General features: G+C 39.9%; 1 protein-coding gene across 1 annotated transcript in view; it reads left to right on the top strand.

Annotated features, from left to right (window-relative positions):
* The window catches only part of gabra3 (gamma-aminobutyric acid type A receptor subunit alpha3), a 165,392-nt gene that overhangs the window by 124,276 nt on the left and 25,445 nt on the right, over positions 1–15,671 (top strand). The window contains exons 5-7 of the mRNA XM_047380092.1: positions 104–324; positions 9,075–9,157; positions 13,212–13,355. Coding sequence (XP_047236048.1) covers positions 104–324; positions 9,075–9,157; positions 13,212–13,355 — 448 coding nt within the window. The remainder of the gene's footprint in view (positions 1–103; positions 325–9,074; positions 9,158–13,211; positions 13,356–15,671) is intronic.

Genomic DNA, 15,671 nt, shown 5'->3' with positions numbered 1-15,671 from the left:
CACTGTGGTTAACCTGGTCCATGTGATTGCAGTAATCAGTTCTATACTCTAGCTGTAAACTGTTCTCTTATAAACAATTTTATTTCCCATGTCCTCCTTGTAGGAGTACACTATTGATGTCTTCTTCCGTCAAAGCTGGAGGGATGAGAGGCTTAAGTTTGATGGTCCAATGCAAGTTTTACCGCTTAACAACCTGCTGGCCAGTAAGATCTGGACTCCCGATACCTTCTTTCACAACGGGAAGAAATCTGTGGCCCACAACATGACAACTCCTAACAAATTGCTACGACTAGTTGACAACGGCACACTTCTCTATACAATGAGGTGAGACCTGTTTGTTAATACATATTTAAATGTGTGTGTGGGGGAGTGTTCATGTACCTGCTGTTGCGTGAGAACCATTTTTCGTAGTGAGGAAATGTTTGAAAATGTTCCTGGTCCTCATCTTTTTAAATGCTATTCTTGGGTTAGGGGTTTGGTTTAGGTCTAAGGTGTGGATTGAGTTTAGGTTAGGGTTAGGGTTATATATGCGCTGGTAATGATTAGGGTGAGGGGTAGGTCAGGACTAGTCCATAGAAATGAATGAAAATGAATGGAAGTCAATGAAAGTCTGTGAAAAGTCCTAATTAAGATATTAAAACAGGGATGGTGTGTGAGTCCATCAAGTCTCTGTGCATATTCTAGAGAATGTAGATTAGGGATGGGGAATATATGGACTTAAATGTTTTTTCAATATTTTGTAGTATTTATTGCAATGACAATATAAGTAAAGATTAAACGTATATAAAAATAGAAAAAGATGGGATTTTTGTGTCTATAACTGATCGATCCCTTAACAACTGATGTCTTAGTGAATCTCTATATACTAAAACTTTGAATGCATTTTCCTCATGATTATGTTGAGCCACACAAGGTATTGATCATGATCATTATAGCAGTATCAAAATGTGTAATACTGCAATCACAACGGACATCTTGGATTCATTATTTGCCAGGATATTTTATTTTATGAGCCATACATAGACATTTTGTGTACAAATAATATGTTTGAACAGTTGGATAAACGGTGACGCAGTTGGTAGCACTGTTGCCTTGCAGCAAGAAGGTCCTGGGCTCGATTCTCGGCCGGGGGTCATTCTGCATGGAGTTTGCATGTTCTCCCCGTGCATGCGTGTGTTCTCACCGGGTACTCCGGCTTCCTCCCACAGTCCAAAGACATGCTAGTTAGGTTAATTGGTAACTCTAAATTGCCCTTAGGTGTATGAATTAGTGTGTGCATGGTTGTGTGTTGCCCTGCGATGGACTGGCGACCTGTCCAAGGTGTACCCTGCCTCTCGCCCATAGAATGCTGGAGATAGGCACCAGCTCCCCCGTGTCCCACTGTGGAATAAGCGGTAGAAAATGACTGACTGACTGACAGTTGGATAAACGTCGTTGTTGGCCACACTTGATATACACTGCTCAAAAAAAATAAAGGGAACACTTAATCAACACAATATAACTCCAAGTAAATCAAACGTCTGTGAAAGCAAACTGTCCACTTAGGAAGCAACACTGATTGACAATCAATTTCACAGCTGTTGTGTAAATGGAAAAGACAACAGGGGGAAATCTTTGGCGATTAGCAAGATACACTCAATAAAGGAGTGGTTCTGCAGGTGGGGACCACAGACCACTTCTCAGTACCTATGCTTTCTGGCTGATGGTTTGGTCACTTTTGAATGTTGGTGGTGCTTTCACACTTGTGGTAGCATGAGACGGACTCTACAACCCACACAAGTGGCTCAGGTAGTGCAGCTCATCCAGGATGGCACATCAATCCGAGCTGTGGCAAGGTTTGCTGTGTCTGTCAGCGTAGTGTCCAGAGCCTGGAGGCGCTACCAGGAGACAGGCCAGTACACCAGGAGACATGGAGGAGGCCGTAGGAGGGCAACAACCCAGCAGCAGGACCGCTACCTCCCCCTTTGTGCAAAGATGAACAGGAGGAGCACTGCCAGAGCCCTGCAAAATGACCTCCAGCAGACCACAAATGTGCATGTGTCTGCATAAATGGTTAGAAATCGACTCGATGAGGATGGTATGAGGGCCCGACGTCCACCAATGGGGGTTATGCTCACAGCCCAACACCATGAAGGACGCTTGGCATTTGCCAGAGAACACCAGGATTGGCAAATCCGCCACTGGTGCCCTGTGCTCTTCACAGATGAAAGCAGGTTCACACTGAGCACATGTGACAGACGTGACAGAGTCTGGAGACACCATGGAGAGCGATCTGCCACCTGCAACATCCTTCAGCATGACCGGTCTGGCAGTGGGTCAGTAATGGTGTAGGGTGGGATTTCTTTGGAGGGCCTCCATGTGCTCTGCAGAGGTAGCCTGACTGCCATTAGGTACCGAGATGAGATCCTCAGACCCCTTGTGAGACCATATGCTGGTGCGGTTGGCCCTGGGTTCCTCCTAATGCAGGACAATGCTAGACCTCATGTGGCTGGAGTGTGTCAGCAGTTCCTGCAAGATGAAGACGTTGAAGCTGTGGACTGGCCCGCCCGTTCCCCAGACCTGAATCCAATTGAGCACATCTAGGACATCATGTCTCGCTCCATCCACCAACGTGTTGCACCACAGACTATCCAGGAGTTGGCGGATGCTTTAGTCCAGGTCTGGGAGGAGATCCCTCAGGAGACCATCCACCATCTCATCAGGAACATCCCCAGGCGTTGTAGGGAGGTCATACAGGCACGTGGAGGCCACACACAATACTGAGCCTCATTTTGACTTGTTTTAAGGACATTACATCAAAGTTGGATCAGCCTGTAGTGTGTCTTTCCACTTTAATTTTGTGTGTGACTCCAAATCCAGGCCTCCATTGGTTAATACATTTGATTTCCATTGATGATTTTTGTGGGATTTTGTTGTCAGCACATTCAACTTTGTACAGAACAAAGTATTCAATGAGAATATTTCATTCATTCAGATCTAGGATGTGTTATTTGAGTGTTCCCTTTATTTTTTTGAGCAGTGTATATTTCTTTGTGTCCAAGATGCTAATGCTCACAAAGAGCAATGACAGCTCTTACCAGTAAACTCACAAGGATTATTAATGTCATTTGATTTGTTTTTCTGGGTTTGATTTTCTGTATCATTGTATTGTTTTTCCTCATGTACAGCAATTTTAGTACCTCGTTCCTGAAAACCGCAATATAAATAAACTTGACTTGACTTGACATCATTGCAATATTAAGAAATAGTATCCCAATTACATGTTTTTCTGATGTTGTGCTGCTCTAATGTCATGGCATTAAGGCAAATTTTGAATGAAAGACTATGATATATAGGCAAAATCAGAAAATTAACAATTATACTGTTTCAATTATGTTATCTTTAACATTTATTTATATTTATTTTGTCTTTGATACATTTTGTTGAACAAAAGGAGACAAAACACCCACTAGATTTACTGGTATTTTTAAGGGGTGTTTGCACAGAGTATCATAAGTCATTTTTAATAAACGTGCTTGTAAACTTAGTGTAGTAGAGCACACACAGAAGAAAGTTTTGTGTCTGTGTCTCTGAAGCTTCACACACGCTGCAACGATAAACATCTGATGCCGAAGCAGGGAACACCAGTATCGAGCGCAACCGTACCAGAAATAATTAATTGATATCATCTGATCTTATCATTTAGTCTCTGGGGCAACCTTCCATGAGACCGTCTAGAGAACAGTTTTTATAATACTCACTATCATCCACTTGTCCTGCACTAAATTTCAGTCAAAAGGAAATGGTGGGTGAGTTTAGTTCTTTGATCTCACATCAGCAGAGCTGGTGAGGTGGCAGTTCTGCCAACACCAACAAAAACATCTGTGCTTTGATGCTGTAAGAAAAAGCATCGACATGGTTTCACAACCAAGTACATGTGTAGGGGAAAATAATGTGTGAAAAGGGAAAGTATTATAATATGTTTACAAAGTCTTGGGTATGGTATGGTATGGTATGGTATGGCAGTATTAAATTGTAGGATTAAAACATGTTGAGGATCTTCAAAGGCAGAGAGATCCTGATATTGTCTATATTGCAAATTCAGCCAGCCCATTACTGTTTTATACTCTTGCACAGACACTTCACTTGCATTGTCTATCTCTTATGATGTGTTTGCATTGTCCTTTATTAGCTAACTGTAGTTTAGCAAGATTGCACTCCCTCTGAGTGTTAGCTAAAGAATCTGAGAATTGGTGCACTTCAAGTGTGAAGTAGGAGTTGGCAAAATTGTACAAATACACGAATATCTCTTTCCTTGGCTTTAAGAGATATTAAGAGTAAATAGGGTATTAAAATCATGATTGTGATTAGGAAATTAAAAAAATCGTGATGTGGCATTTTTACTATATCACGCATCTCTGATTTCCCAGTTCAGAAACAATAAATAAAACATTGGTGTAAAATGGTGAAACAAGAAATGGAACTCCTATTATTACTGCTGCTGAAATCATCGTCTCGTTTATTACAGCTAAAATAATGGATGTTTTCATATATACAGACATATTCGATACATTAGAATATTACTGAAAAGTTCATTTATTTTAGTAACTCAGTTCACTAGGTGAAATACATTTTATAGATGAATTACACACAATGTTTCAAGCCTAATTTTCTAGCTAAAACGCAACGTTTAAGGTTAGAACATTAGATTAGAATAGTATGTTTAAAGGTGGCTCAGGGGGTAGGGGTTCGTCCTGTAACCGGTGCATTGCCGGTTTAAACCCCCGCTCCATCTGTCTCAGTCGTTGTTTCCTTGAGCAAGACACTTCACCGGGCATGCCTGCTGATGGTGGTCAGAGGGGCCAGTGGCACTGATTGTATGGCAGCCCCACTTCTTTCAATCTGCCACGGGACAGATGTGGCTACAATGCAGCTTACCATTGTCAGTGTATGAATGGCTGGTTGACTGATAAAGCACTATACAAGTGCAAGCTATTTACCTGCCTAATGGTTGTTATTATACTGTTAGAAGGTACTTTTATCTGACAAACCAGCCTCATCAGAATGCTGGACTATCATGATTTACATTTTGATATTGTGGACTTTAATAACATGTGACTGTGTTGACATCTCACTGATATAATGTTGAGCTTTAGATTTTTTTGAAAAAGAATGTTGAATGCAGGGCTGCAGGGTGGCTCAGTTGGTAGCACTGTTGCCTTGCAGCAAGAAGGTCCTGTGTTCAATTCCCAGCTGGGTGGTCTCTGGTCTGTTCCTCACAGTTTGATCTACAGCAACAATTTGTCTCTCAGCTCATTCCAGATGTCCTTTTTGGAATTGTGTTAAAAACCTGCATGCTCTAAATTTCTGTGTTTATAGAGATGGTCACAGCTTCTGATAATCAGATGATTATGTGCATTTTTTTAGCAGCACTAGACTACTACTTTCTCCCTTAAATAAATACATTCTAAGCAAATAAATTTGTTCTTTCACCTGAGGTGGCAAGAAGAACAAAGTTCTTTCTGAACATGCAGAACAGGGATGTGCAGAACTCCTCGCAGTTTCTTCCTACTTTACCACTTGTATATAATAGTTGTTAGACATCATACAAAAAAAATGTTTTGGCTTTCAGAGGATGTGTCAAGAACCAGCTGCAAGAACTCCCAAACCAAGACTGCAAGAGCAACAATTTTGTTTTGCAGGCCAGGGAGAGAGCAATAACGCATCTGTTATTGCAAAGCATGGGGATTTTTATGTCCTAATATTATATATTAAAACCCTAGTATGTACCCTAGTAGTATTCATAATGACAAACCTTTTGGGGGTACAGAAATTTGTCGTTTTTTGGTCTGTCTCCACCAGTAAACCATGAAACAGAAGGAAAACAACTGAAAATAAAACCTTGTTTCCAAACTAATTTACAGCACTTGCATATTAAAGTTTAGATGAAAACACACAAATCTCTGCACATGATCGCTGAACTAATCAGTTTGTCAGATGACAGTTGGATTTTGTTGTTTATACACTCAAAGAGGATTTACCTGCTTCAACCCAAACCCTACAGATCCTCTGCACATCACAAATCCAAGTTTAACCCCAGTGTGTAACACTCCAAAGGAGAGACTCATATAATTTTTTTGCTCACAGCACAGGTACAGTATTAGGCTTTACAGTGCAAATCCATCTTATATGAGGTTGAATGTGGAGTACTTTGACTTGGCACCCTGTGTTGATTGGCACTTCTCACTAGACAACTGCTTAAATCCAGTTAATCAGCACGTCTGCAGCAGCTCAGAAGGCCTCAGCTTTGCTGGCTTGCATCATTATTTTGAATGAAGGGAGCTGCTATTGTCTGCCAGAGCTGCTGCAGTCTTATTTTTGTGAGGGAATTTATCAGTCACTGTCAGTTCGCAACAGTACAACTCCAACTCTGCTTTCTACAGCTGTGTCCCTGAGAGTGAATGTGAGTTCATGAATAAATTAAATCTTAAAACATAAATGAATAAATAAAATGTAAATAAGTGACAAACTGGATTTAGAAGCTTTTGAATACTCACATTACTATGTAGAGAAATAGTGCCTTGCAAATGTACTCAGCAGCAACCACACACTCCAGTATATTTTGTTGAGATTTTATTTGATAGACCAACACTCAGTAGTGCATTAATGTGAAGTGAAGGGAAAATCAGGCATCATTCTCAATTGTTTTACAAATGAACATTCTGTACAGCATGCATTTCTTTTCAGACCCCATGAATCAATTTGTTGAACCAACTTTTTTGCAATTACAGCTGCAAGTCTCTTAGCGTATGTCTTGCCAGCTTTGCATATGTAGAGACTGGATATTTTTGCCCATTCTTCTTCATAGAATAGCTCAAACTTTGTCAGATTGGAGAGAGGGAGTCTGCAGGCAAAATTCTTAAGTTTTTCAACACATTCTCAGTTGGATTTAGGTCTGAAATTTGACTTGGCCACTCTAAAAATGAATATGTTTTGCTCTAAACCATTTCATTAGCTCTGCTTGTATGTTCAGCGATGTTGTTCTGCTGGAAGGTAACATTCTATCCAAGTCTCAAGTCTTTTGCAGCCTCAAACAGTTTTTTTAAGGATTACCCTGTAATACACGTTAGACATACACACCTGAATTGCTTGAAATATGTCACTTTACGACAGACACTCATGGACATACCAGGGGGAGGATGGCCGCCCTGGGCAGAGAGGCACAGCATGGCACCCTTTTGCCCCTGCTTCTGTGCCTGTGCTGGTTCGGCTTGGTTCAGTTGTGATGTTGTGAAGGGGGGCCCGTCAGGGGGGCTGTCCGCCCGGTGTGGTGTTGTTTTTGCAGGGGCTTGGGCTACATCTTAGCATGGTGGGTTCCTTGTTGGCAACCTGTGGTTTTCTGGGCTGTGTCGGGCCAGCTGTGGGTCGCGGGGACCATGCTGTGTTCTGGTGGGGATCTCTTTTCTTGGTCGGTCAGGGGCTGCTTCAAGAGGTGGTATTGCTCCGACCTGCCAAGGTACATGTGAAAAAAATCAAATACCTCTGCAAGGCACTAGATTAGAGGTTTCAAGTTCAGTGCGATGAGATGTAAGTTGTAGACTGAAGGTTAACCGGTAATCCATAGAGTCACATCTGTGTCAATACCTCACACTGAATTATTAAATCAATTCACAACAAATTTTGTCTCAAGGCACTTTACAAATTACTAGAATGTTTGTTTTTTCTGAAATTACTTTATGGTTTTTAACAAGCGTCTTCAGACATTCATTATGTGCTGGAGTTGTGACCTTAAAAAAAGCTTGAATCAGACGTTGATGGGTGCGGTGGTGGCAATGGGGTAAAGCACGCAACCCATATACCGAGGCACAGTCCTTGATGCAGCCACCGCGGGTTTGAGTCCCGGCCCCGTCGACCTTTGCTCCATGTCTACCCCTCTCTCTGTCCACTCCATTTTCTGTCAAGTAACTTGCAAAATGAAGGCCTCTAGTGCCACAAAAAAGCAAACGTTTACATCAGACATTGATGGTACCTTTATGTTGTTACATTTTGCTTAAGGAAGAGCTGTGGTCTCAAACTGAGCAGGGTGTGTTGTTTTTTTCCATGCCTTTTCATGAAGTTTGGTTTCACAGAGATCTTGCTTCTTTGTTTATGATCAAAGTAATTCTGGTGCTGTCAGTGCCTTTGTGTCTGAGAGAACATGAGTTCAGCTCAGGAGTGAGATGAATGACATCAATTAGTTGCTGATGCAGGAGCTGTGTGATTTGCTACGATGCAATGCTTGCTTTTGATTTATGTTCTATTGTGTTAATTTGGGTAGTTATTGAGACACTTATCAGTAACGAGACAATACGAGATAGCAGCCAGTGGGGTGAGAGGAAAATTGAGGCCACAGGGTTGCTGTAAAAGCAACATGAGGATCTAATTAGAAACATAAAGTTTGCCATAATGGTATAAGATCTTTAACTGAGACTACAATAAACTTCACATGTAGAATGATCTGCAACATTAAAACTACTGAATTAACCTCCTCAAGTGCCTAAGTTGTTTTAATATGTTCCATAAAGAAGTTAAAAATTCTGTTTATGTATAAAATCAAACTAGGAAAACAATAGATTGAGGATAATAACAGTGGTTTCAGTTTAGCCAGCATGGTTAAAGAATGAAAAATGCATGTAAGCTAACAGCATTTACTAACCCAGTAATATTTTACTGTCCTATTTCAAATAACCCAATCCTGAGTTGATGTATGGACTATAAATGCTTTAACTGAGTTAGAATAATGAAATTTATGTGGAAGTCAGTCAGTTGAGGAATAGTTTTATGAGTCTCTGAATCACCTGGATTTGATTCTTGATTAAATATTTATGAATGGGACTATATGAACAATAAATGTCTGGTTATTTGAGGTGTATTTTGAAGCTCAGACAAAGAATATAATTGTATCCTTCCTTGCAGTCTGGAGGTCTAATATCTCTATCCATCCTGCAAAATCTCTTCCAATGTGTTTGTAAACATAAGGCACAATATTTCTTTCAAGGTTTGCCACATCCACCCTTCAGTTTTGTGTATAATTTAATGTGTCTGTGCCCTTTCAGGTTGACTATCCATGCAGAGTGCCCAATGCACCTGGAGGATTTCCCGATGGATGCACACGCCTGTCCTTTGAAGTTCGGAAGTTGTAAGTCATGTTCAAATACAGAGTTCAGTGGAAAATCACAGTAAACAAATAATAGCTAATTTTCTCAGGAGGCATCAATTACCTTTTACTGTTCAGAACTTTTTGCATAGTAGAAGAATTCCTCTGATTCAAGCCACCATTGATCGTAATAACAGATAAGTAGGTAAAGACGAGGAGCTGGAAAAGCTCATGTATTTAACACATCCATTACAGAGTCAAAGGTTTGCTATTGATGGCCAATTGTAAAACATAATTAAGAAAGGAATATCACTGTACTGCAGAATGCAGTGAAAGTGCTCGAGCCAGCATTAGGTTATTGGTTTATTTCAGATATATCTTTACCATAGAACAGATCTCAAGCTGTATAGATAGATGCGTATAGCATTGGCAGTTGCGCATCAATGTTAAAGCAAGCTCAGGGCACTTTTCCACTAAAACGTCTGTTAGTAGAATTTAATTGCAAACAATTTACCATAAATCTCCTCTAAAAATCGGTTGAATTAATAAACACATACATGTGCTGCTGCAAAACAAGAATAGTCACAGCGGCAGGCCTATGAGGATAGAATTAAGGTATTTTTTCTCTGTAATTGCAAAATCCAACCCGCTGGTAGTATTAAAAGCAAAAGAAGGGAATCAATCAAATGAGTTGAATTTGTCTTGTTGGTCTTATGAACACTTTGGTAATTTTACTTCCAACCCACTTATGTTTAGAAATAAACACTATTTATCACAAAGATTCATTTTCGGAAACATAAAAATCCTATATATGTGATTGGTTCATTTGTTTAACTGGCTCAAGTACACAGCAAATTAATATCAACACATTCTCTCACCACTTTCATACAATTCAAACAAATACAGATTATTTTTCTGCCAGCAATGCCCTTAAACAAGTAAGGATGTCAGAGAGGTAAAGATGTTTACAGTGCCATCTGTCTCTTGACCTTTTTCACTATACAACCACAGATTTCCATATAATCGGTTGATATTGATTATATCTGACTAAGACAAGGTAGTACATAACTGTGAAATGGAAGTTGTTTTCAACAGTTTTTACTAATAAAATTCTATAAATTCTGTTAATATGTATGAAGCCTTTTCCGTCAGAAATCCGGTACATGGTGTTGCCTTCACCCTGAGCACACCATCCTTACACTGAAACATGATGGTGGCAGCAACATGCTGTGGCAATGCTTTTCTTCAGCAGGTAGGGGGTAAGTTGGTCAGAGTTGAAAGATAGTTGGGGCTAAACACAGTGTGATAATGGAAAATAACCTGTTAGGGGCAGCAAAAGATTTGAGAGTGGGGTTGATTTCACCTCCTAGCAGGAAAATGACCCAAAATATACAGTACAGACCAAAGGTTTGGACACACCTTCTCATTCAAAGAGTTTTCTTTATTTTCATGACTATGAATATTGTAGCTTCACACTGAAGGCATCAAAACTATGAATTAACACATGTGGAATTATATACTGAACAAAACAGTGTGAAACAACTGAAAATATGTCTTATATTCTAGGTTCTTCAAAGTAGCCACCTTTTGCTTTGATTACTGCTCTGCACACTCTTGGCATTCTGTTGATGAGCTTCAAGAGGTAGTCACCTGAAATGGTTTTCACTTCACGTGTGCCGTGTCAGGTTTAATAAGTGGGATTTCAAGCTTTATAAATGGGGTTGGGACCATCAGTTGTGTTGTGCAGGAGGTGGATACAGTACACAGCCGAGAGTCCTACTGAATAGACTGTTAGAACTTGTATTATGGCAAGAAAAAAGCACCTAAGTAAAGTAAAACGAGTGGCCATCATTATTTTAAGAAATGAAGGTCAGTCAGTCCAAACAATTGGGAAAACTTTGAAAGTGTCCCCAAGTGCAGTCGCAAAAACCATCAAGCGCTACAAAGTAACTGGCTCACATGAGGAACGCCCCAGGAAACGAAGACCAAGAGTCACCTCTGCTGCGGACGATAAGTTCATCCGAGTCACCAGCCTCAGAAATCGCAGGTTAACAGCAGCTCAGATTAGAGAACAGGTCAATGCCACACAGAGTTCTAGCAGCAGACACATCTCTAGAACAACTGTTAAGAGGAGACTGTGTGAATCAGGCCTTCATGGTAAAATAGCTGCTAGGAAACCACTGCTGAGGACAGGCAACAAGCAGAAGAGACTTGTTTGGACTAAAGAACACAAGGAATGGACATTAGACCAGTGGAAATCTGTGCTTTGGTCTGATGAGTCCAAGTTTGAGATCTTTGGTTCCAACCACTGTGTCTTTGTGTGGCGCAGAAGAGGTGAACGGATGGACTCTACATGCCTGGTTCCCACCTTGAAGCATGGAGGAGGAGGTGTGATGGTGTGGGGTGCTTTGCTGGTGACACTGTTGGGGATTATTCAAAATTGAAGGTATACTGAACCAGCATGGCTACCACAGCATCTTACAGCGGCATGCTATTCCATCCGGTTTGTGTTTAGTTGGACCATCATTTATTTTTCAACAGGACAATGACCCCAAACACACCTCCAGGCTGTGTAAGGGCTATTTGACCAAGAAGGAGAGTGATGGGGTGCTGCGCCAGATGACCTGGCCTCCACAGTCACCGGACCTGAACCCAATCGGGATGGTTTGGGGTGAGCTGGACCGCAGAGTGAAGGCAAAAGGGCCAACAAGTGCTAAGCATCTCTGGGAACTCCTTCAAGACTGTTGGAAAACCATTTCAGGTGACTACCTCTTGAAGCTCATCAACAGAATGCCAAGAGTGTGCGGAGCAGTAATCAAAGCAAAAGGTGGATACTTTGAAGAACCTAGAATATAAGACATATTTTCAGTTGTTTCACACTTTTTTGTTCAGTATATAATTCCACATGTGTTAATTCATAGTTTTGATGCCTTCAGTGTGAAGCTACAATATTCATAGTCATGAAAATAAAGAAAACTCTTTGAATGAGAAGGTGTGTCCAAACTTTTGGTTTGTACTGTACAGCCAGAGATAGCCCAGTCAAGGTCTACACCTAAACCACACTGAGGATCTTCAGCAATTGCAGGAAAAAGTGAATCAACCAGTATTGAGGTGGGTCGAAAACAAATACAACCTTCATGAGATTGCATGAGAAACAATCACTGTGATCATTATAGCCACTTGGGGCTCTGCAGTGCCTTAGAAAACAATTGTCACCACAGTCTGCCCCTGCATCAGGAAATGATCCCTAAATCAGTATTACTGTAGAAGAATGCCATATAGCATAGGAGCCCAGCCAAGAACGAGCTTATCTGACATGGACAGAAAGACACTGAACACGTGTCCTGTGGTCCATATTTCTGCTTGCTTTTGCTAAAAGTACATGACTGTTTTAAGTGCAAAAGATAAGAAAGGCCATCCAGGCTGTTATCAATGAAATTCTGCATAACTTAAATAGAGTGTGATCATGAGTGTGTGTGTGTCTGCTCAAGTTGCCTTCCCACAAAACCAGATATGTCTTCAGTTAAAAATGCAAGTCTTATCACTGGGAGAAAAATCAGACAAGAGAGACCATGTACTGTTGAGCTGCTGAAACCTAGTTTTCAGTAAGAATGGAAACAAAAACATTCTTATAATACCGTAATAATTCCTATTGTCTTATCCACACAAAGCGTGCGATTAAAAGTAAAACAGATTTAACACCATGGTTAATGACTTGGTTGTTACACTTGCAGTAAAGCTAGTGAGGGGAAATTTCTGTTCATTGGGCTGTTAAATAAATTTTTAGATAAAAGATCAAATTTTAGAAACAGTTTTAGAAAATGTCAGCAAAGCCTTCAGAAATTTTCAGTAAAACCTTTGCAAGTTAGTGTGGCTATAAAAGAGATATGAGACCAATAACACAGAAAAATATTTGTTATCCTGTATTTTTGAACAATATTTAAAGAGAACAGATTCTCATAACTCTATTGAAGGAGGTAAATTTGCTGTAAATTCTATTTTCCCCAAACATTGCTTATGCTCCACCACATTGATAGGAACGTTGAAAAATGTCTAATACCTCTTTGCTATTTTTTCTACTCTTGTTGTGACCCAGATGCTTACACCAACAATGAGGTGATCTACCTGTGGACCCAAGGAGACGAGAGGTCTGTCTCTGTGGCAGAGGACGGCTCCAGGCTTAACCAGTATGACCTACTGGGTCATGTCATTGGCAAAGAAACCATCAGTTCCAGCACAGGTATAGCTTATGCCACACTGTAACAGATTGTGCCTAAAACCCTGTTTACCTCATGTAAAGGGTTAGGGCATCATGCTAATAATACCACGGCACTGAGCTTGACTGTCTAGGTTTTGCAGGCAGGTCAGGCTGCATTTCAAACTAGTCTTTTACACAATTCTCCACTTTGAAACAGTATCTTGCTAATGGTGAAAGACATTGACTGAATCATAGAATGACACTTCTATCAAAAGTTCCCTTTTTTCTGCTTCTGTTTTGCAGTAAATAAACCGTTTCATTGCTTTTGGTTTAGGCTGGCACTGTTTTCACCCAGCAGTCTGCTATTTTTTTCTGTTATTTCTGAATTATTTAAATTGTTTGGGTACACTGTGAAAATGATAACTGTTATCAGTTTTTCTTCAGAACTGCTCAGCATATTTACAAAGATAATATAAGAAAGAGTGCCAGAGGTGAAAATTTACTCAAATGTGTTGAGGCCTGTGGCCCAGAGTAAACTTCAATAATTGCAAAACCTAAATGAAATATCTTCTAGCCTAAACCCTTTGGTGCATAAAAATTCTATCTCTTCATCAAACTGTTTAAGTCCTTTTATCTTTCACACACAAATAATTTTTTTCCCCACTAGAGGACATGAAGCTTATTACAGCAAATGAAAATAAAGATATGAAATAAGCTGTGCCAACAATGCCATTGGTATTGAGTCAAAAACATGGGATAAATCTGCTCAAAAGTGCTTACTAAAATATCGAGACTCCATCAACTGTTTCACATGTCACATTACAACCAGCTGATATGCAATTTAATCATACTATCTTATGTTAATCATTGACTTTTTTTATGTAATTAAAAATGCTTGCTATAAATACTGTATACTACTGCAGTTAGTATGAAAATTTCTAGATTTTCTGTACATTTGTATCTTCATGTATCTTCGTCATTTGCTGACATTAGAGTTCTTTGGCTGCTTAAAGTCATAACCTTAAAACTCTAAAAGTCTTATGTTCTTGGAGTACTACACCTGTTAATCAATGACTCTATGATATTGGTTAACACATGGGTATAGGAATAGATTAGTCTATGTGTGTGGGGTTTAGTATGTAAAGCAGCTGAAACTAGAACAACTATATAAACTATATTTTTTACATGAAGCAATACAATATACAGCCATTAATATTTACAACCAAAAACCTCATTGTATGTTATTGAGGTTATTTATTTGATAGACCAGCACAAGAAAATCTGAAAAGTGAGACGTGTATTTGTATTCAGCCCGCCTGAGCTGGCACTTTGTTGGGATTCTTTGTCCTCCATTTACAGCTGCAGGTCTTTGGGATATGTTTCTAACAGCTTCAAATATCGCGACACAAATTTTTTTCCCCTTCTTCTTAAGATAGCTCAGGTTCAGTCAGATTGGATTGAGAGTGTGTCCATTAATTGTCAAGCCTGTCTCAGATCCTCAATTGGATTTAGGTCTGTACTTTGACTGGGTCATTCTAACACATGAATATGCGTTGTTCTAAACCACTTCTATGGTGTTCTGGCTGTTTCGGGGGATGTTGTCCTGCATGATGTCGAACCTCTGCCTCAGTCTTTGCAGCCTCTAAACGTGCAATTCCACTGCAGAATCCAGGTTAAAAGTAAACAAAAGTAGTTACAAATCTGGCCTTGATAGGGAGCTAGTACTTTTTGGATGGATTCTAAACAAAGGTTTGAGATTTGTCGTGAAAGGATGCTTAAAATATCTCATTGGCTGAATATCGCCAACCTTTTGTTTTGGTCATCTCCTAGTTTCCAGTTTATATTTTCTGCATTTTTGTTTGCAGACAGCAAACAACCTAGCCACCCATGCCAAATGTCACAGTGTTTGCATTTAAAAACATTTATAAAATCAGTAAGCCTTAGTGGAAATACATCCACTGAGACAGAGAGAGGGTAATGCACTAATATAAACCTTTATAAGAGAAAATTTAACTGGTAAAATTAGAATTTTTATAGTGTTTGTGTTCTAAAATAAAGATTAACATATTCGCAACTCCCCAGGATTATTAATCTTTCACCAATTTTACGTTTGATCAGCGTAGACACGCTGCTGTGGCTGCAGCATGTGGGTGTGTGGTAACAGTTCCTTCAAGGCTACAATTATTATGACAAACCTCTTCAGAGTTAAAACCTTTTTTAGTTTGGTTTCAGAGCTTAAACAGCATGAAATTGTCATAGATCATGTCTTTAGATAGCTGAGTATAATCCCGATCGGAGCTCTTTTCCTTTCTCCTGCACACAGTAGTTGGGATTCTACCTACACATTTCTAGAGTTTG

This window comes from Girardinichthys multiradiatus, chromosome 11, assembly GCF_021462225.1.
Source record: "Girardinichthys multiradiatus isolate DD_20200921_A chromosome 11, DD_fGirMul_XY1, whole genome shotgun sequence".
In the NCBI taxonomy this organism is placed as follows: Eukaryota; Metazoa; Chordata; class Actinopteri; order Cyprinodontiformes; family Goodeidae; genus Girardinichthys; species Girardinichthys multiradiatus.
The sequence above is the reverse complement of the archived record's forward strand: the minus strand, read 5'-3'. Positions and strand labels throughout refer to the sequence as shown.